We start from the raw sequence: 22,884 nt of genomic DNA on the forward strand, positions 1-22,884 counted from the left end.
GGAGGGGGCTCAAGGCTGGGACAGAGAATTGGAGTGCAGGGGTGTGAGGGCTCTAGCTGGGGGTGTGGGCTCTGGGGTGGGGCCAGGAATGAAGGGCTCAGGGCTTGGGCAGAGGGTTGGGTGCAGGGGGTGAGGGCTCCGGCTGGGAGTGCAGGCTCTGGGGTGGGGTTTGGAGTGCAGGAGGGTGCTCTGGGGCTATGGGGGGTGGAGAGAGGACTCCCCTCAGCACTGTCTCCCCTCAGCAGCACCTGGGCTTGTGGGGGAAGAGGAGCCTCTCCCCACCGCTGGGGGGGCTTGTGGAGCTGGGACTGCAGGATAGGCGCCCCTCCCCTGATCCCAGCAGGTCTGCATTGTGCAGGAGGTCAGACTAGATGATCACAATGGTCTCTTCTGACCTTAATATCTATGAGTCTATGAGGTCTGGACCGGGGGAGCGCTACCCCGGCCGCACCTGGGTCTGGGCTGCTCCGGAGTTGGGCTGTGGCAGGTCCAGGCTGCAGGCTGAGTTGGGACCAGGGGAGTGGCGCCTCTCCCGTGGCAGGTTGGGGGCTGGGCTAGGTGGGGGCCGGAGGAGGGGCACCCCAGCTGCAGCAGGTCCCTGGGCGGGTTCCTTGAGTGCCTGCACGGTGGCCGCACAGCTTACAGAGAACTTAAGTTGCTTATACTGTCCTGCTGTCCTTGGTCAGTCAGGGTACATTTGAAGAGGCAGCTAGCCCTGTAATGTGTTAAATACAGCGGTGTGCTGATACATACAGTGATTTTAACTGTTGCAGCACAGTTAGTGGAAGTAAAACATCAGGACAGTAGAACCTCAAAGATACGAACACCAGAGTTCACTCCAGTGTCTACCAGACACCCTGTGAAACCAGAAGTCCTCAATCAGGCCTCAGCACGCATGCGCGCGCACGCACACACACACACACACACACTACTGCCTCGGGGCTTCAGCCACTGGGGGGTTGGGGCTGCAGCTGCAGGCGGGTGGGAGTCAGAGCTCTGGGCAGATGTGGGGGCTCAGGACTTCTGACCCTTGGGAGCACCAGCGCTCACGGCTTTAAACTGGGCGGAGCGCTGGGGCTCGTGGCTTCAGCCCTGTGGATCTGTTCCCAGTTTCAGCGGGGGAGGGGGAGCGCATCCGGGATCAGGGCTTGAGCCCTGTGGCTCCACTCCCAGTTTCAGCCCCACGGTGCGTTCCGGGGCTCAGGGCTTTAGCTACGAGGGGAATTGTAGAATATCAGGGCTGGAAGGGACCTCAGGAGGTCATCTCGTCCAACCCCCTGCTCAAAGCAGGACCAGTCCCCAATTAAATCATCCCAGCCAGGGCTTTGTCAAGCCCCAGCACTCCCCCCGTAACTAAAAGACCCGATATCCAGTGCCCCCACTACCCAGCTGAAGCTGGGAATGGAGCTGTGGGTCTAAAGCCCAGAGCCCTGGTGCTCCCAGGGGGCAGAAGCCCTGAGCCCTCACTGGGAGCCCTGGTGGACCCCTAGGGTCAGAAGCCCCAACTGCGCCCCCTGCCCTGTGCCCTGACCTCCCCCCAAACCCTGAGGCTGCAGCCCCAACTTCCCCTTGATCCACCCTGGCTGAAGTCCGTAACGTCTTGTTCAGAGTTATGGACAACCTCCATTCCCAAGGCGTCCATAACTCTGAGGTTCTACTGTAGTTTGTCTACACTAGCATTCCTTTGTTACCTCCTGAGTAGTCCCACCTGTGTTATCAAGGGTACTTTTTGGGGGGGTTTTGTGTTTTGTTTCCAGAGAATAAAGGTTAGTGTAGACCAAGCCTTTTACTTTTTCCCAGGCAGTTATTCTGTGGCATGTGAGCTGTTGCACATATGCAGAGCTGTTGTGTTGTGTATGTAACACAGATATGTTGAGGCAGAACCTTACGGTATCAGTAGCATTAGTTTAGTTCTGTACTGTTCATGTGGAAATGAGGGGTGAAATCCTGGCCCCGCTGAAGTCAATGGTAAAACTCCAATTGGCTTCAGTGGGCCCAAGATTTCACTTGAAGTGCTTTTTTTCCCCACAGAGTTCAAACCAAGTAATTCAGCTGAAATAATTTCCACATGGACGAGTGATAAGCTGCCATTAGCAAACATGAAGAAAATATTAGTTTAAAAGACTGGTTACCCAATTTGGATTTAAAATATCTTATTTGCTAGATAAATTAGAGTTGCAGACTTTGGGGAACACACTACCTTTTTTTCTTCTGCACTATTAGGAACTGTTAAGGTGTAGATTCCACTGGTTGTAAGTCCTGATTTGAAAGCTTCGGCACAGTCTTTGAAACGGATTTGTTCTTCTTTAGCCACAAAGTTGTTCTTGGCTGCTAAAAATGAAATAAAGACATTGAAGGGATATAAAAATAGATAAATAGCTCTGAGCTCAGGTTCTTTTCTGAGAGAAAGTTACCATGATGTAATAGTAATTAATGATGTAATGAAGTAACAATATATTGACTTTGCAGTCCTGAAGTAGGTTTCTTGCCCTGCCCCTGCTGGTGGAAAGCAGCAGAGGAAATTAGCTTAACGTGCTAGTGATATTTTGCTTCTTCAAATTCAGATACAAACATACCTGCTTGACAAGTATCAATTCCTTTATACCTATTTGCATGCTTGAATAGAATAACATAGGCATATTTTTTCCTTCAGTTGCGCAGTTTCAACTCATTAGAGAATTTGATGCTATCTGTATTACAAACTGATTACTAACATGTACAAAGATATCTGTACAACTATATGCCTTTGTGATAATCTTATAAGTGAGCAAATGTCTTCAGATGAGCAAGATGTCTGAATCATAAACGAGCTTTTTCTTAAACTGAAATCAGTTAGTACAGTAGCTTTTGATGGGGGCAAATGGAGCTGGTCTACACCAGAAACCATGTTCTTTTTGATGAATTAGAGTTCAAAAACATAGCCTCTTAGCCAGTACAGCAGTATGTCCTTTGCTTGCAGAGATGGGTCTCTCCATAGTATACACATATCTGGGGTTATCCGTAACTGTCAGTCAGACGTTTCAGCTAGTGTGCAACGTACAGTCTCTGCACTCAGCATGAATGCTTCTGTGTGTTCAAGGGTGAAGCTGAGGGCATTCTCAGTGAGGGTTCCTCACTTCTGGAATTTGTTGATGTAAAAAAAAAAAATTACATCTGTGCCTATGCCTGGCCATGTTTTAAAGTGCAATCTAAAATGTATCTTCTTGTTTGTTGATAGAGGGTTTGGAATTTCCTGGCATTTAGTCGACTAGCTGATATCTATATTTGACCGTTTTGCGGTCGATACTGTGTTGGGGGAGTAGAATATATGTTCCCTATTTTTGATTCAAAGAGAGGAACGTGCCCACACACTACAATGATAAAAACCCTGTAAATGTGTGTAAATAATACTTGCATAATTTTTTATTATTTTCAGCTTGTTTATCAATTTACCTGCTTACATAGTTAGTTTACCTCAAATATAAAAAGAACACATTCAACTTTATAATTGCTTTTCCACACTCTATTGTTTGTAAGCTAGCTTAGAAGCTTTCCCTGTTGATTTTTTCTTGTTGGCAATCATTATTTTTTCCGCTCCAGGTTTAATGGTTCTGTAGCCAACATGAGTTTGACTTGTTTACTTATTTGTTCACTAGCATAACAGATAACATCAGCAGGAATGTGCACAGCTTCAGGAATGATATTCAGTGAGATACTATCAGGTGCTATAGGGCTAAAGTTTGGGGGTTGTTTTCTTTTAAAAAATTGACAATCCTAGATATGTCTTCAAGATTTTTCAAAAAACAATGTTTTCTTATTTAAAAACTAATTGCTTGTATTTGCAATCAGACTTTGAAGCATTGTGCCTAGTCTTGAGAAATGCAAAGAGAAATTACTACAAATCAGCTAAACTAGACTGTTTTCATTACTTTCTATATTGCATTCATCTTAGATAGAGAAACAGAGTAAAATTTGAAAATTAGGTTAGATTTTTAAACTCTTTTACTTTCAATAATAAAAGATATTGGTAATTAAGGAAAAAATCTAAACATAATTTGAATGTCCTTTTTAATTGCTGTGGCAGAGCCAGCATTTAAATTTATATGTTCCTTGGTTTTTTGGTGGAGTCTACAAAGTTGGTGCCAATGTTTGTTTATTAAAGAAAATACTCTTAAACAGTTTTAATTTTAACTTAACAATAAATATTTAGAATACACTGGAAATTCTTTTTGAGCTGCAACTTTTCAGATAGGTAAAACTGTAGGCCCAAACTATTTATGGTAGCTAAAAGTTATAAGCAAATTTGGGTTCTGTGGAGATTGTTGAATTGAGAATACTGAAGTGATCCACACTTTCAATTATACGGAAAACATTTGTTTTAAATTGTGTGTGTGGGGCGGGTAATTTCAGACATTATAAATTTAGAGGCTATGCATGCTGCACTGTATTCCCAGCCCCTGTCAACCTAAAGAACAAAGATTCTATAGTCTTACTTGGAAATAATTTGCATATAGCAATAAACTTCAGCATCTGGTCAATGCACCCTTTCCCAAGTACTGGTAAGGTAGGACGTGGAGCGCACAGATCTTGCCAGCTATGGTTAGCATAGGTGGGTGAGGCTGGGGAAGATCAGGTGCTAAGGTGAGTGGGGTATGTGGGGAGGGGTTGGGAAGTCTGGGTGGAGTTTTCAGGGCTGTAGATTTATGATGTCTGTGGGCTGGGGTCTTGCTTGAGGGAGCCTTGGCCTAATATTGAGCCCCTCTTCTTCAGCTGCCTATCCTGGCTGTTCCTTCCTTGCTCAAACCTGGAGAACTGAAAGGAGGAGACCGAGAGGTTGCTGGTGCCAACAAAGCTTGTGCCCACAGTGATCCTCAGGAAGAGAAACTACAACCCCTGCTGGCAGCCCAGCTGGATGTGCAAGGATCCAGCTTGGATGAGGGTTGTTTGACAAAGCTGCCAGATGTTTGTGCCATGTTGAGACTGTGTGACACTTGGCATCCCTGTTGAGTTTGACTACTGGGAAACGAATATATGGGGTATTTGTTTTGTTTTTTGGCGGGGGGGAGGGGAGGGGTTGTGACTAATGGGCTTACCTCTTCAGGATAAGTCTTAAATTGTATAGCGAGTCAGACAATTAACTGATGCAGGATTTTAAGACAATACAATACATAAAGGCATTTTTGAGATTCTAAGGTGGGGAGAAGATAGAACAACATGTAAGGATACACAAAGTTAGTGAGTGCTACTCAGCTGATATAGTAGTGTTTATACTTCACTTACAGTTTGGTGTAGCTATCATAGTAAGCAAGTTGTGAACAGTCTCCATCAGATCATGTTGCTGTTTTTGCAGAACTGAATTGTTTACCGTAGCCGTGACTAACTGTTTCTCTAGTTCTTCTATTATAGAATTTTGTCTGGATACTAGTACTTGAAGTTGATCTTTTTCATCCTTGATTGACTGAAGCTGAAATGTGTGCTTGTCTTCCATATCAAGGACTTTTTTTTCTAGAAAGCTAATAAAAAGAATATAATTAGGGTAAATTCAGCATTTCTGTGTTTTTAGCTGAAGACTATTAAGCCTGTTATAGAAGTTATTTTCCATTTTAACATATTTTTACTCTGACATTTTTCTAAGTGGATTCTGCAGAGAATGTTATACATGCAGTGTCATGCAGAACACTGTGAACTGTATTTAGTTTGACATATGCTTTGTTTGATGCATTACATAACTATAATCTATAATCTAGTAGTCAAATAAATGAACAACTTTTCAGACACTCTATAGTATGCTCCGTATTGCCAGTTCATACACCACCACAACTCTTTTATGTGTTCCACAATACTTCGGTAGTATGAAGGGAAAGATATTTTTCTTTCTGGACTTGAAAGGAAAACAATCTCTCTTGAGGGTAGTAGGAGAATCAGACATGAAACTGATTTAAACCTAGAGTAACTATTCTTTATGGTTATTCAAGTGTCGCGAATAATACTACTTTTCTCTTCAGTAATTTAAGGAAAAGCTAGCCTCGGAGACCTTTATCATTAGAATAAGTGACCCATTTAAAGATCAAACCTATTCAACTTTCTATTTTCTCTCCAGTTTTTAAATAAATACTTCTTTGGCCTCAACAAATATAAATTGGTTCTGACTGTTATATTTGGAAAAGCTATGAATATACAGTTACCTAAAGTGTGCTTGCTACTTTTTCCAGAATTGGAGAGGTAGATGGTTAAAAGGATGTAACTCGTTCTGATGCTGGTCAAATATTTAGTAGTGTTTATTTAAAACATAGGAGTTTTGAGTTTGGTGGGTTTTGTTTTATTTTGTTTTTTTAAGCGATAAACTGAATGTTGGAAAATTAAGAAATAATACTTCCAATATTCAGATCATTCTTACATGTTTCAGTAATGATGTGGTGATCTCAGGTCTGGTAACTGTAGTCAAAAACTATAGTGACATTTTAAAATTTAATATTTACTTTACTCTCATTGGATAAATATTCTTGTTTGTAGAAAGCTGGTAGATAAAGTCTTCAGGAAGTATACACAAATATAACAGGGCAGTAAACACAAATATCAAACTATGTCTGTCCAACTTTCTTTCTGATTGAAAAATATGATTTTGATGTAGACTAAAGTATTCTGCTATTGCTGCTTTTAGATTCATGTCCAAATTGTTTACTATTTGAAACAAAAATAAACTTCTGAGGCTTGACAGTTATGCTTCATTCATATTAGAAACTAGTTTTGTCCCCCTTGTAACATCCTTCAGAGATGATTAATATGACAATGTGGTGAATGAAGGTGGTTAAGCAAAAGCTATCGCACCTTTGCTGGCCAACGATTGGATATGGAAGAGGGCAGGGATAATGGCTAGATTTTAATCCTAGCTTTCAGCAAATTGAATGGTTGGGAGCCTGGGGCCTGAATAGGATCATCTCCTCCACAGTATAATGGATTAGAAATGGTAGCAGTAATCTTTGGCAGTGATCTGGCTGTGCACCTGGATAGCCCTGTGCAAACGGACAACAACACAACTTTACTTTTAGCTGAGATGAGACAAGGTTTGATTGGGTTCGGCTGGATAGTAAGTAGCTGCAAGCCCCATTCCAGAGCCTGGCAGCTGCGACACAATGTCATCCAAGATCGCCTGATCAGAACCATCCTGCCACCCGTAGGGAAGGTTGCCGTGAACTACACCATCCCCGGAACCAATAACCAACTGTAACCGGACATCGTCATCACAAATGAGAACCGGAAGATGATCATCGTTTTGGATGTCACAGTGTTGTACCAATAAATTAAAAACCAGCAGGATCTTATTAAAGGGAAAAAGGCAAAATACCACATTTATTGTGAATACAGAAAGAATCATAGTAAGCAGTTAGTTACAGCTGTAACATTCCATTCAATCTCATCTTTATTCACTCATTCATTCATACAAACACACACACACACACACACAGGTTCTGCAAGGTTGTTATCATAGTAAGCAGTTAGTTATAGCTATAACATTCCATTCAATCTCATATTTATTCACACATTCACGCGCACACACACACACACACACACACACACACACACACACACACACACACACACACACAGAGGTTCTGCAAGGTTGTCATCATAGTTACCAGCCTTAGAGTTGCTCATGCCAAGCCACTGGCCAGGTGGCCTGGACATGAGGAGGGAGCAGGGCCTTGTCAGATGCTCATCTGATGCTCCTGGAAGTTGGTTTGCAGAATCAGACCCCAAAGTTCTCACTTTTTAGAGTCTCTTTTTATAGGAATTTCTTCCTAGGCCAGTCTGTGGGAATTGCTTCATCATGCTGTTGCTGAATCAATCAGCAGATGGCACATTCCTGACGGCTCCGTGCTGCTAGATGTTATCTTGTTCTTTGGTTCTCCCATTCTTGAGGCTGTTGGGTGGATTCCAGTCTGCCCTCCGGGGGTCCTCTGGTTATTTCCACTTGACGCCTTCTTCAGCCGATGGACACTGGATTCTTAGGCTGGCACCTCCCTGATCATTCAGTTATTATCCACACCAAGCATCCATCCACATACATCCTCTATCTCTATTTTAATCACAATTGTTAATACAACAAAAGGGCGAGGAGTCTCTGGGTGCTGTTTCTGTTGTTAGAGTATTGCTTTGAGTCTCTGTGAATTGCTTTGAGAACAGATTCTGTCTTAGAATGTACTAACACAATTAGCAGCTTGCAAGTTTCACACATAGAGGGAGAGAAACAGTACCAAAACCCAAGAGACCTCTTAATTAGTAATACCCTGGAATTTAAACTATGGGGAATCAAACTCATTTGTGATTTTAATACAGAACTTCTTTAATATGATCCAACATAATCCCCCTTTTGACACTAAGATTTATAATCGTCAGTGTCACTTTCTATGTAGCCTATTCAAGAGAAGGTACTGTGAGGCAATTTGAGTTTGTGATTCCAATTCATGCCACATACACGATCCTAGTGATGTATCTTTACTACAAGGTTCTGGGGCAACAGGCAAGGTGAGGCACACCCACTTTTGAGGAGTCCATTCGGTACAACCTCTAGTGTCCAATAGCTTCCCTCCCTCCCCAGCCCACTGGCTCAAGGTCCAGGGTAGCCAGAAGGATCCCATGTGTAATATGGGGAGTGGGCTAACCTTCAATACCTTTGCCTCCAGGGACTGTTGGTGTGCAATTTTGACAACAATTTCTCCCATTAACAAGTCTGGTTTTACAATACTGGAAACATATTGAATCCATTCATATTGATAAGTGTCAAACAATGATCTCTTTCTTTTTTAACAAATGCATCAAACCTTAATATTTCCCAATATGACCCAGAACATTTTGTGTTCCAAAGTAGCTAGTGCAAGTTTCTGCATTTCAGTGCATCCCATAGCTATGGCTGTGTAGTTTCCTATTTCTAATTTTTTTTTTTCTTATGCATAAGCCATGTGGTAGTATTAAGCCATTGCCAAAGATTCCATCGGGCTTTTAGGTTACCCAGACCAATTTGGACCAAGTCTACGTTGGCATGTACTTGTTTTTGTATCAGGCTGTCCTGTAGCTGGGACAGAAAGCTTAATTTATTTTTAAGTTCCTGCAGGTCTTCAGTATTTTTTTTTTTTTAAACACACAACAGTGCTAGCAACAAGACAAAACACAAGACAAAACATAGAACACAAAACACAATTTCTATTGTGACAGTAGATTCATGGTTTTGGGTTACTTTTCAGCTGGCATTAGCTTTTCCTGATTTTCTGAAAGACAAAAAGAACATGTTTCTACCCCTTTTGGGGTGGCAGATTATTGCTTAAAATATTTCTTTTACAAATACCCTTGCTGATTGCAGGCAAAACAGAGGAATTGCCCCCACATTTTCCTGTTTTTGTTCTATAGGCAGGCCAGGTTTCAATGGCTTTTATCTTTTAAGGGTTATGGGGAAATTATCCCACTGTTTAGTCATTAAATCCCTGAGTTTTCCTTCTTATACTGCAGACCAAGTTAATAATGTTTTTCCTGCTGTGTTAAGCTTTAAGTTTTATTTACAGGTAATAACTGAGAAGCATCATTACCATACGACGTTAAAGGGTTTTTCCAAAAATCATACACACTATACATTGTTACAGGGATACTTATTATCATTAAATTTATTAAAATTTTCTTGTTATCCCATGTCTTTTATTTAGACAATTTGTTTGCTGACCAGGTGTGTCCTTTATCTGCAGCTCCTTTGTGCTGCTAGTTCTTTCCTTCCTTTATCATTTAGGTAATTTGCATTTTCACAGACACTTCCTGCTTTTGGATTTAAAGCCATCAGCAGCTCAGAGACTCTATCTTAAAAGGGACACAATCAACTTTCACCAGAGTTTTGATTACTTTTAACTTCTGCTTCCAAAACACACAGCAATCTGAAAAAGAAAACCCAACCTATTGTGGCTCCCTTTGGAGCCCTAATAGCATTTTAATTAAGTAGCATGGTACGTTTGCATTTCTTTTGCCCCTTCTACAATATACCCTGCGCATGTTCTGGGGCAAATGCACATTCCTTCCATAGTTTAACTTCTATAACATTATCCATATCAATTTTTACATAAGGTGTAACTATTTCTTTTTTTTTGCTTACAGAGTTTTCATGTACCTTTATCAAAGTGACAGTCTGATTACTCAGAGCCATTTTAAGACTCAGTGTTTCTAACATTGCTTCTTTTTGTTTTGTGCACCTCACCCCTGCTGTTGCTTCAGAGGGCCCTGTCTTTAATTTTTTTTTTTTTTTGTACTACAACTCTCATCTGCTATTTTGTTACAAAAACAAACAAACAAAAAGAATCCAGAATTTTTTTTTTTTATATTCTCCTGATTTTGACTGCACTGCTGCAGCCACAACTTAAAAACATTTTAAATTTTGTAAAGCATTGAGTTACCTTTTAAGGGTTAAATGCCAAATCCCAAAGCCAAACAACACTAATTACCTGTGTCTAGCAAAAAGGTCTGTCAGTTTTGCAACTTTGAATTAAAGAGTCAAATGGATTTTTAGTGGCATTATTTAAAACAAAAACAAAACCAACTGGTCCTTAGAACTTTACATATTTACACACACACAGATAGATACATACACATTTTCTTTTCTTTAACATCCCTTCCACGTTGCTCTGTTTTTTTACATCTTACATTCCCTTTATACATTTGAGGCAGTTAAGTTCCAATAGAACCCCCTTATGTTCTTTTAGCAAATTTGACTAAATTGTCCAGTCAAATGATTTTAATCAGTTTCTTTTGCCTGGCTAATTTACAGACATTCCTTTGGAAAAGGGCCCATTTTTCCCTCAGAATGGCTGCAAAGAAACCAAGAATGCTCTTTCTCTAACACTTTTTTTTCCTTTTTAACATTTTCACAAAGTTTAGCTGCTTAATTCCCTCCAGCCTCTGCAGAGTTAACTTTTTTTTTTTTTACTCTTTCTCTTTGTAATTATGCCTGGGGGTGCCACACATAGGACCTTCTCCCCCTTTACCTGCCTCCCTCCAGCCTCTGCAGAGTTAACTTTTTCACTCTTTTTGTATTCCTGGAGTGCCTCTTTCACTATTTTCAGCTGGCTTTGGGTATTTGTAGCCAGCACCTTCCAATTGTCTGCTCCCTTTTCCGTTTGTGCCTTTTCCTCTTTACATGAAGACAAGCGGAGGGAAGAATCCTTACATGCCTCCCACAACAACCAAATTGCTGCTGCATCTCTTTTGGCAGCACTAGAAGGTTTGTATATGAGGATATACTGAGCCAATCTATCCTCTAGGTCCGAAATAGTGCAGAGATCAGCTAGGGCTTGTTTAGTCCAAGGACTGTGCCCAAATTTTTGAAGGTTTTGTTTAAAAGGTGTAATTTCTTTAACAAAAGGTGAGGTTGGAGTTCCTTCTGACTCCATTCCTCCCTCTGGTACTGGCTTACCCTGTTTTCTTTTAAACATCTTAACATGGATATTTCAATCTCTTTGTCACTGCTGGTATTACTTAGCAAGTGACACAGCCTAGATTCTGAAATCATAGCTTAATCTATGCGTTTTTCCCCTGCTACCTTCCCGGAGGCCAGCAGGTCCCCTGCTACCTTCCCGGAGGCCAGCAGGTCTGGTTAACCTATTTCTCCCTGCTACCTTCTCGGAGGCCAGCCGGTCCGGTTAACCTGTTCTTCCCTGCTACCTTCTCGGAGGCCAGCAGGTCTGGTTTAATCTGTTTTTCCTGCTACCTTCTCGGAGGCCAGCAGGTCCCCTGCTACCTTCTCGGAGGCCAGCAGGTCTGGTTTAATCTGTTTTTCCTGCTACCTTCTCGGAGGCCAGCAGGTCCCCTGCTACCTTCTCGGAGGCCAGCAGGTCTGGTTAACCTAATAGAAATGCCTAGCTCACTAGAGCTGGCGGTGTGCACACCAATATTTACAATAACTGAGGTTTTTTACCAATATTTCCCCTTTCGCAATTCTCCACCAAAATGTTGTACCAATAAATTAAAAACCAGCAGGATCTTATTAAAGGGAAAAAGGCAAAATACCACATTTATTGTGAATACAGAAAGAATCATAGTAAGCAGTTAGTTACAGCTGTAACATTCCATTCAATCTCATCTTTATTCACTCATTCATTCATACAAACACACACACACACACACACAGGTTCTGCAAGGTTGTTATCATAGTAAGCAGTTAGTTATAGCTATAACATTCCATTCAATCTCATATTTATTCACACATTCACGCACACACACACACACACAGAGGTTCTGCAAGGTTGTCATCATAGTTACCAGCCTTAGAGTTGCTCATGCCAAGCCACTGGCCAGGTGGCCTGGACATGAGGAGGGAGCAGGGCCTTGTCAGATGCTCATCTGATGCTCCTGGAAGTTGGTTTGCAGAATCAGACCCCAAAGTTCTCACTTTTTAGAGTCTCTTTTTATAGGAATTTCTTCCTAGGCCAGTCTGTGGGAATTGCTTCATCATGCTGTTGCTGAATCAATCAGCAGATGGCACATTCCTGACGGCTCCGTGCTGCTAGATGTTATCTTGTTCTTTGGTTCTCCCATTCTTGAGGCTGTTGGGTGGATTCCAGTCTGCCCTCCGGGGGTCCTCTGGTTATTTCCACTTGACGCCTTCTTCAGCCGATGGACACTGGATTCTTAGGCTGGCACCTCCCTGATCATTCAGTTATTATCCACACCAAGCATCCATCCACATACATCCTCTATCTCTATTTTAATCACAATTGTTAATACAACAAAAGGGCGAGGAGTCTCTGGGTGCTGTTTCTGTTGTTAGAGTATTGCTTTGAGTCTCTGTGAATTGCTTTGAGAACAGATTCTGTCTTAGAATGTACTAACACAATTAGCAGCTTGCAAGTTTCACACATAGAGGGAGAGAAACAGTACCAAAACCCAAGAGACCTCTTAATTAGTAATACCCTGGAATTTAAACTATGGGGAATCAAACTCATTTGTGATTTTAATACAGAACTTCTTTAATATGATCCAACAACAGTGTCCTTCGAGAACGGGACCCCAGCCTTCCACAACGCCCGAGCTCGAAAGGTAAAGAAATACACCCCTCTGGCCGAAACCTTGAGCGCTAAGAGTTATCAGGTTCAGACACATGCTGATCATCAGAGCCTTGGGTACCTGGGACCCCAGTAGCCAGCGAGTGTTGAGAGAATGCGGAATCGGTCAACGCTATACTCGGCTGATGCGACAACTCATGGTGTCTGACACCATCAGATGGTTGAGGGACATCTACATAAAACACATCACTGGACATCAGCAATACCAGGAGGGATGAGCTGGAGTTCCGATGAGAAACGCAGTCGGTAAAGTATCTGAAATACTTCCCTGGTAGACTGTACTTTCTAAATGGACAACCTACCCTAAATTCTCAATTACTGAGGGACAATCTTCACTCATCGGTATATTCGCTTTCCACAACCAACTCTCTGTACAACTTCTCGCGAGTGATGTACCTGAGTACTTGGATGTTAATATCTAAACTGTATTCTTAAATTTATTCATCTAAATTTGGGTTATTGCTGATTATGCACTATATGTATCTTATGACTTTTAAAACAAACTTTGTATTTGTGGATAAACTAAGCAATATATCCAGATTCACAGACACTCTTTTCTCAACCGATGTATTATATCATTTTTTAACACTAGCTCTAATAAAAAATTTTAAATCTGTCCTCTAATCCTGTCTCTCACTCTGGTGGGCCTAGAGAAGAATTTATATCTTGGTTGCAGTTAGCAGGTTCAGAAAGTTTGTCAAGAAGTGTTCAATTCTGACAAGTAATTTTGACTCTAACTGGAAAACGCTTCAGTGCCAACTGTTCTATAAAAACTCAGGCCTGACAAACTCACTACTACTAATGTACCACTTTCATGGTACTGATTCATAAACGGTGTTTTGTAGGATATCAAATGAAAGCTGGTGACATACTGGTCACTAGTATCTGTGTAAAATATATGTACTGACACTGTATGAAGAATTATGTATACATTCTGAAAATGTTTTAAAGTCTGTATCAAAGCAGAGTTAGCATGCAGGTTTTCTGCCAGACCCATATTCACCTATCCCTGTCTCTCATGTAAATTAAGCATAGTAAACAAAACACAATGGGAGCTATGTTTGCATTCCATGTTAACAGAGACTTGTGAAGTCAACAGGAAAGGAGTAGACAGGAAAACAAGCAGTGGGGGGGCGCGGGGAAGAGAGAAAAGAGTTTTATCTGGGGGCGCACTGCAAAAGGATATACTTCAAAGGTTTACTGGACTATCACTGGTGGACAAGTAAGACATTTTGTTATGAGTCACTGAGGGAGAAAATGGAAGGGTGCTTTTTACATCCATGAATGGCCAATCCCAGCCACGTGGGTTGGTGACGCTGGGAAAGATTGCTTTAGGTGACAAATTACTTTAGACGGGGATTTTAGCCTGTTAAAGTTAAGTTTAGATGCTAATAACCATGTTATACTTTTGGTTTGTGTGTAACTATTTTGTTTCCAATACTCTTACTCACTACTCATTTGAATCTTTGAATCCCTGTGCTTTAATAAAATTATTCTCATTTTTATTATAAATATATTTCAGTGCTGTAGTATTAAGCAGAGTGTGAATCCTCAGTTGACTCAAACAAGCTGAAGTATGCAGTTCCCTTTGGGGACAGCAAACGTTATCATTTCTGTGACTGTCCAGTGACAAGAATACTGCAGGGGATGATTTTAGAGGGGTTCAGATGCTGGGGTATATCTTTTGTTACCCGCAAGGCAAAATAAGGCTAGCAGAGCCCTGAGGAGATTATTTTGGTGGGTAACAGACTTGTGTTGTCAGGGAGCTGATGAGCAGTTAAGCACAAGCAAGTCTCTCTCATACTGAGGCAGGAAGGGGGAGTAACAAGGTAACTCTCAGTCTTGGGCACCCCAAGGAAGTGTCACTGTGACTTAGGCACTTAGGAGCCTTTTGGTATGTCTACACTTAAACTGCTACAGCAGCACTAGTGCTGTCTATATCAGGGTTTAGTTCAGAATTTTTCATACCCTTGAGAGAGACAGCTATGCTGCTGTAAATTCCCAGTGTAGACCATCCCTATGTCTCACTGCAAGTCAGTAGGACTTAGGCTGCTAAATGCCTAGTCATTTTTGATTATGGGACTTAGGAGTTTAAGTCACTTAGGGTAAACTTTTCAAAAGTGCCTAACTCAAGAACAATCTCTTTTCAGATAAAGATATCACCTGTGACTTCCCAGGACTGTTTAACCAAGATGTGGTTTCCTGTCTAACATAGGTTAAGATCTTTTAAACCTAGACATCTTTACTTGGCTGTGCCCTTTATATTTAGGCTGGCTGGTGGAGAGAAGGTGCAACTAAGCTTGTGTGTCCTGGCCCTGCAGTGAGCTCAGAACTGATGCTGGCCAGCTGGGGCTTTTGGACCCCACTGGACCAATGAGCTCTGCAGGCCATGCAGAAAACAAGGGGCTGATAAGATGGCTCTCTGCCTGTCGTCTTATATGTATTGGATTGAATAAAGCTATGGCCTTTTTATCCAAACAAGTGTGCCAGTCCATTTATTAGTTGTTGGCTACTGTGACTCCAAAGTAAGATACCATTCTAACAAAGGATCTGTGTATTCATTATGAGAACTGTCATGACATGACAGTTGTTTGGTTTCCTCTTTAAATGCAACATTTCTCTTGCAAAACAATGGCATTAAAATGCATTGCTGAGCCCATTTCAGCTCCTTTCTAAATAACATTCAGAGAGGCAGAGGGAGAGGTATGACAGAAAGTGAGCAGGCAATAGATTGGGCATGTGTGGCAATGTTTTTATATTGCCACACATGCCTAGGATATTAGAGAGACCAGGTGGGTGAGGTAATATCTTTTATTGGACCAACTTCTGTTGGTAAGAGAGGCAAGGTTTTGAACTACATACAGCTCTTCCTGAGGTCTGGGAAAGATACTCAGTGTCGTAGCTAAATAGAAGGTCGAACATAGTTTAGCATGAATAGTTAGCATGTATTCTAAGGGACCATTGGAGATGAAGTGGCCAGTTACACCACTCAATCATAAGACAAAAGGTGGGTTACAGGTTGTTGTAAGACCATGATTTTTAGTAACTAGCAAAGTTATGAACATAAGCTCTCTGGCTCGTTTTTTGAAGGTGTTGTGCGGGTTTCCTTTGAGGATGAGGACTGAGAGGTCAGATATAGAGTGATTGCTTTGTGAAAAATGTTCACCAGTAGATGATATGGTGCTTTTGTCTTTGATCATTTTCCTGTGTGAGTTCATTCGAGAGCTTAGTGATTATCTGTAGTGATTATCTGGTTTCACCCATAGTTGTTGGAGCATTTAGTGCACTGGATGAGGTATACCGCATATAATAGGCATGCGTACGATCCCTGGATTGTGAAAGGCTGTGTTGTGGGGTATTGATCATTGTAGCAGTAGAGGAATAGCTGCAGGTTTTGCATTTGTTGTTCTGGCAGGGTCAGGTGCCACTTTCAGTTGGTGTGTCCTGGTCTGTTTTTATATTAGTCCTGGTAGTGCTTTTATTTTAGTCCTAAAGAAGATGTCTGAGCTTCTGCACATTTATGGCTTCATTGCACACAATGGTATTTCCTTTATTGGTCATGGGGAAAACCAAACCATCAAACTAAAAATGTTGTATTTAAGAACACTTTTGTAGTGCACAGAGTGGAAATCACTACTGAAACAAATCAGTTATCCAACATTAATCTTTAACATTGCATAATAGAATGTGTAGCTAATATTAATAGTTGTATACAAAGGCAATGCAGAAGTGAGGGTTTGTATTTACAATAATACATTTACACTTTGAGGAGCAAGAATTCATGAACAAAGCTAATCATTTATAAAATTAGTGGGTTCTAAAAATTTCAGTTTTTACATAATTTTTCTTTTGAGAATGTTTTAGTAGATGTTTTTTAAAAATTACTATTTCAGTAGAAAAGTGGTAGAATAGTTAGGTTGAGACTTAATTTAGGCAATAATACCACCAATGACAATTTGCATAAATTGGAGAATACAGAGGTTCCAGTGGGGTTTTTTTGCTCTGCTCCTCTCATTCCAGCTTCATTATTTTATGCTTACCAAAATAAAGGATTTCCCCTTAGTATTTCTTAATTGAGTAAAGGTTCTGTAAGTTGGGCACAACCACTGAGGTATCATTTTGGAAGAGAAATGTTTTCATGCAGGAAAAAAATATTAAAAGGACAATTTAGTACGCTGGATAGGAAGAGCTATCTTACCTGTTTTTTTCTTGCAACTTAGTTATTTCATTGGTTTGATCTGAAATCTGCCTTTCTAATTTGTTGGTTGAAAGAGAATGTTCCAGAAGCTGAAGTTCAAGTCTCGTTGTCTGATTTAATACCTAAATTAAATAAATAAATAAATCAACTTTGAAAACCCAGACTAAGTTTTTTTGGCTAGTTATAATTTAATGCTATTCTAGAGTCACTAGTTATCACATGTAGAAAATAAAATAAAAATATGTAGTTTGTCATATAATCTGAAAGATGTACATATGCATGCATACGTATACTGATTTGGGCATGAATACATTAATTAGGAGTATAATGGAAAATGCTCAGAATTACTGTAGTTTTTTGTTCGACCACTAAACAAATGCATCATAATTTATATTTCCACTTATCTTTATCCTGAGGAATGTTTCCGTGGTGGTTTTCTAAGCCACATTTGTGATTGTGTTTCAAAATTACTTTGTCCATTAGCTTTCTAATGAGGTAGCTGAGAATCAGTATGTGAAATGTATTTACTCTTGGGGGGATTCTGCATGACTGCATGCCCTCAGAAAATGCCCCTCTCCCGCCTCCTCCCCCACCCCCCCGCAGATTTCCTGTGTTTCCCTGAAGAAAGCAGCTTGCATGGGGGGAGAGCGGGAGGCAACCATGGTCACAGTTTGGGGGGGATTGCCCCCCTCCAAACAGAAGCGAGGCATGAGGGGGGGCACAGGGGTTACATGCCACTGCCACTCCTCATTCTGCAAACGCAGAGCTGCCCAGATGGAGGCTGTGTCTGTGCTCCACTGGCTCTGCAGCTGAACACCACCTCTTGGGTCCTAGTGCCAATCGTGCTCCCCTTCTGTGTGCTGGGAACCTTCCTATTTTCTATTCTGTGCAACAGTGAGTGCCTGTGGCAGAAGTGGGGAAATGAGAGAAGCGAGGTGGGGGGAAGAGACAGTGGGGAAGGAAGGGGAGGTGGAATAGGGAAGGGGGGAGGGAAATATGGGAGTGAGATGGAGAAGAAAAGGGGATATGGGGAATTGCGGGGGGAAGCGGGAGCCAGGCATGTCGCATCCCCTCAACAGCAACTGGGGCTCCCCCGTTAAACAGGCCCATCAAACCCTCACCGTGACAAACCCTACCCCCTACGCCTGGACCCCTCTGCCGAGCCCCACCCCCCAACCAGCTGCACTTGGACCCCCACCCCATCAAGCCCCACTCCCCCACCACTCAGACCCCACACCCAGTCTCCCCAGCAGAGTCCCAACCACCTTCACCTAGATCCCCTGCAGAATTTTTAGGTGCAGATTTTTAAATTTTTTGGCGCAGAATTCCCTCAGGAGTATTTATTGTATTTGCTCTTTAAGAATAATTTCCTATGTAAGATTCTTCCCATTCTGATGTGAATATATAAAGCATTTTCTTTTAATATGACTGGGTGAAATCCTGGCCATGCTGAAGTCGTTGGGAATATTGCCTTTGACTTCAATGGGACCAGAAAGTCACGGGTGTCTAGAAGTGAAAAACATAATTTGGATTGAACTGTTTACCATGTGACCAAATTTTTAAGAGACTCATTCCATGGTTTCAGTTTTAGTAAATTATTTCCTTATCTAAGTTCCTTTTTATTCAGTAATACATCTACTACTGAAAAAACAATAGTATTGTGATGTGGCGTGGAAGATCGGTTTTGTTTTGTTACGTTACATTCTTGTGTGTTCTCTAGACAATGTCAGTTTTCTGTTTTAGAATAGCTTTTTTTAGTTCATCAGAATTTGGCTTTAGTTGACAGGAAGAATTGATTACTCACATCCTTCATGTTAAACAGTCATTCAGGACATGATTTCACACTTAAGTGTAATTGAGAATTATTGCCAAAGAATGAGTGTCCTTGAGAGAGCAATTGTTTGGTTAATCTCCATCTGTTATTAATTAAGCTTTTAACCTACTCAACAGTAATTTCAGAGAGAGAGAAAGAAAATTGTAGTGACAGTCTTTTTCCTAGCTGGGTAATTTCTGTGAAGACTTTACTGTGAGTGAATACAAATATTTTCTCAGCAAGTGAAAAAACATGGGGATCCTTGAAAAATGGTGGTTCTTAGTGATAAAGCCATAAAGATGTATTTAACTTGTTTCTGAATGGAGCCATCAGTTTACCATACAGACTCAAACAAATATATATTGTAGGTGACAAATTACCTCTTCCAAGTAACCAGATAATATCTATAAATAGCAGTATGTGCTGTGAATATTTATTAGTTAATATTTGTACAGTACTTTGAACATATGAAGCATAACAAATGCTCAATATTTTAAATATATTCTATAGAAATACATATCTGAATTTGCTTACCATGTTAAAAGAAGTTACAAAATACACAATGCCATTTTACTTCAATCCAGGATTTATCCTTATATATCTTAGCCCTGGTCTACACTACAGGGTTAGGTCGAATTTAGCCACATTAGGTCGATATTATAATGAATGCGTCTACACAAGCAACCCTGTTCCGTCGACCTAAAGGGCTCTTAAAATTGACTTCTGTATTTCTCCCCGGCAGGGGGAGTAGTGCTAAAATCGACCTTGCTGGGTCGAATTTGGGGTAGTGCGGATGCAAATCGACATTATTGGCCTCCGGGAGCTATCCCAGAGTGCTCTAATGTGACCGCTCTGGACAGCACTTTCAGCTCTGATGCACTAGCCCAGGTACACAGGAAAAGCCCTGGGAACTTTTGAATTTCATTTCCTGTTTGGTTTCAGAGTAGCAGCCGTGTTAGTCTGTATTCGCAAAAAGAAAAGGAGTACTAAGTGAGCTCTAGCTCACGAAAGCTTATGCTCAAATAAATTGGTTAGTCTCTAAGGTGCCACAAATACTTATTTCCTGTTTGGTGGGTGTGGCAAGCTCAGCAGCACAGGTGACCATGCAGTCCCCCCAGAATTGCAAATGAGCTCCAGCATGGAGCGAACGGGAGACACTGGATCTGATTGCTGTATGGGAGAAGAATCTGTGCAGGCTGAATTCCGATCAAAAAGAAGAAATGCTAATATATATGCCAAAATCGCACAGGGCGTGATGGACAGAGGTTACAACAGGGACACAGCAGTGCTGCATGAAAGTCAAGAAGCTCAGGCAAGCCTACCAAAAGACAAAGGAGACAAACGGTCGCTCTGGGTCAGAGCCCCATACATGCCAATTCTATGATCAGCTGCATGGCATTCTAGGGGGGGGGACCCTACAACTACCCCACCACTGTCCGTGGACACCTGCAAGGGGGGAGTCTCTCACAACCGGGAGAAGGATTTTGTGGATGAAGAAGAGGAGAAGGAGGAGGAGAATGTACAGCAGGCAAGTGGTGAATCCGTTCTCCCCGGCAGCCAGGACCTTTTCATCACCCTGAAGCCAATACCCTCCCAAGGCGGGCTCCCCGACCCTGAAGGCGGAGAAGGCAACTCTGGTGAGTGTACATTTGTAACTACAGTACAGGGTTTAAAAGCAATTGTGTTTAATGTTTGATTTGCCCTGAAGAATTGGGATGCATTCACAGCCAGTACAGCAACTGGAAAATTCTGTTAACGTGTCTGGGGATGGAGCGGGAATCCTCCAGGGACATCTCCATGAAGCTCTCCTGGAGGTACTCTGAAAGCCTTTGCTGAAGGTTTCTGGGGAGGGCTGCCTTATTTCATCCTCCATGGTAGGACACTTTATCACGCTAAGCCAGTAGCAAGTAGTCTGGAATCACTGCAGCACAAAGTGTGGCAGCGAATGGTCCTGGGTTTTGGTGGCATTCAAGCAAGATTCGGTCTTTATCTTTCTGTGTTAGCCTCAGGAGAGTGATATCATTCATGGTCACCTGGTTGAAATAGGGAAATTTTTGTAAGGGAACAGTAAAAGGACCCCTTTTCATGCTGGGCTGTTTGCACTTGGCTAAAAGGGATCATCCCATAGCCACGCGGCAGGGGGAGAGGTGAAGGGATCATCCCAAATATCCACGCAGAAGGGTGGGGGGAGGTGTGTGCTGCACATCCTGAAAACCACAGCCCCTCCTTTTAAATGGCAAACCCAACCAGCATTGCTTGCTATGGGAAAGGAGGACGCTGCAGTTTGAAAACATTCCCACATGTTACAGAGGCGTTAGAATCCAAACCCGTGTACCCTTTGGCTTACCATGGCTGCCTGGAAATTGAATTCTGTTGCCCAGCCGTGTGTGATGTGTCACCATACCAGCAGGTGCTCAATATAAAAGGCAAAATGAGACCTTGTACCTAAAGCACATGTGCTGTCTGCTGTGAATTGCTTGATTCACTGTGAAAGAGTCTCCCTTTTATTCTCAGAAATGTATCATCTTAAATTTTACTCTCCCTTTATATCCGCCTGCAGCTGCAAATGTTTCTATGCTCCCACTATCATCTCCGTCCCTGAGGTTATCACAGATCAGAAGGCAAAAAAAAATGCACTTGCAATTACATGTTTTCCGAGCTCATACAGTCCTCCCACACTGATAGGGCACAGCTGAACGCATGGAGGCATTCAGTAGCAGAGTCCAGGAAAGCATTAAGTGAGCATGATGAGAAGAGGCAGGATGCAATGCTGAGGCTAATGGGGGAGCAAACGGATATGCTCAGGCATCTGGTGGAGCTGCAGGAAAGCCAACAAGAGCACAGACCGCCACTGCATCCACTGTACAACCGCCTGCCCTCCTCCCCAAGTTCCATATCCTCCTCACCTCACCAAGAACGCGGGCGGGTGGGGGAGGGAGGGAAGAGGGGAGGCTCCGGGCACCCAGCCACTCCACTCCAGAGGATGGCCCAAGCAACAGAAGGCTGTCATTCAAACAGTTTTGATTTGTAATGTGGCTACAATAAGCAATGTGTTCTTGTCCTTCCCTCTCCCCCACCCCACCCGGGCTACCTTATCAGTTATCTCCCTTTTTTTAATTAATAAAGAAAGAATGCAAGGTTTCAAAACAATAGTGACTTTATTTCCATTGCCAGCTGTGATCGAAGGGGGGAGGGTGGTGGTTTACAGGAAATTAAAATCAACAAAGGGGGTGGGTTTGCATCAAGGAGAAACAAACATACAACTGTCAAACCGAAGCCTGGCCAGTCATGAAACTGGTTTTCAAAGCCTCTTTGATGCGCAGCGCGCCTACCTGTGTTCTTCTAATCACCCTGGTGTCTGGCTGTTCAAAATTGGCAGCCAGGCGATTTGCCTCAATCTCCCACCCCTCCATAAACATCTCCCCCTTATTCTCACAGATATTATGAAGCACACAGCGAGCAGTAATAACAATGGGAATATTGGTTGCACTGAGGTCTAACCTAGTCAGCAAACAGCACCAGAGAGCTTTTAAACGTCCAAAGGCACATTTTACCATCATTCTGCACTTGCTCAGCCTATAGTTGAACTGCTCCTTACTACTGTCCAGGCTGCCTGTGTATGGCTTCATGAGCCATGGGAACAAGGGGTAGGCTGGGTCTCCAAGGATAACTATTGGCACTTCAACATCCCCAATGATAATTTTCTGGTTTGGGAAGTAAGTCTCTTCTTGCAGCTGCTCAAACAGCACGGAGTTCCTAAAGATGCGAGTGTCATGCACCTTTCCCAGCCATCCCACGTT

At 42.1% G+C, this 22,884-nt stretch overlaps 2 protein-coding genes across 4 annotated transcripts in view; one reads left to right on the forward strand and one right to left on the reverse strand.

Moving 5' to 3' along the window:
* Positions 1-22,884, forward strand: part of MCPH1 (microcephalin 1) — a 235,243-nt gene that overhangs the window by 133,022 nt on the left and 79,337 nt on the right. The gene's annotated exons all lie outside the window — the stretch shown is intronic.
* Positions 1-22,884, reverse strand: part of ANGPT2 (angiopoietin 2) — a 78,190-nt gene that overhangs the window by 27,497 nt on the left and 27,809 nt on the right. The window contains exons 3-5 of one of the 2 annotated variants that reach the window (XM_074947795.1): positions 17,272-17,393; positions 5,260-5,492; positions 2,201-2,328 (exon numbers count right to left, since the gene is read on the reverse strand). In XM_074947795.1, the coding sequence (XP_074803896.1) occupies positions 2,201-2,328; positions 5,260-5,492; positions 17,272-17,393 (483 nt within the window). Of the gene's footprint in view, positions 1-2,200; positions 2,332-5,259; positions 5,493-17,271; positions 17,394-22,884 lie in introns of both variants that reach the window. The other variant, XM_074947794.1, reaches the window with a different exon arrangement.

Source organism: Natator depressus, chromosome 3, assembly GCF_965152275.1.
Source record: "Natator depressus isolate rNatDep1 chromosome 3, rNatDep2.hap1, whole genome shotgun sequence".
Taxonomy (NCBI): domain Eukaryota; kingdom Metazoa; phylum Chordata; order Testudines; family Cheloniidae; genus Natator; species Natator depressus.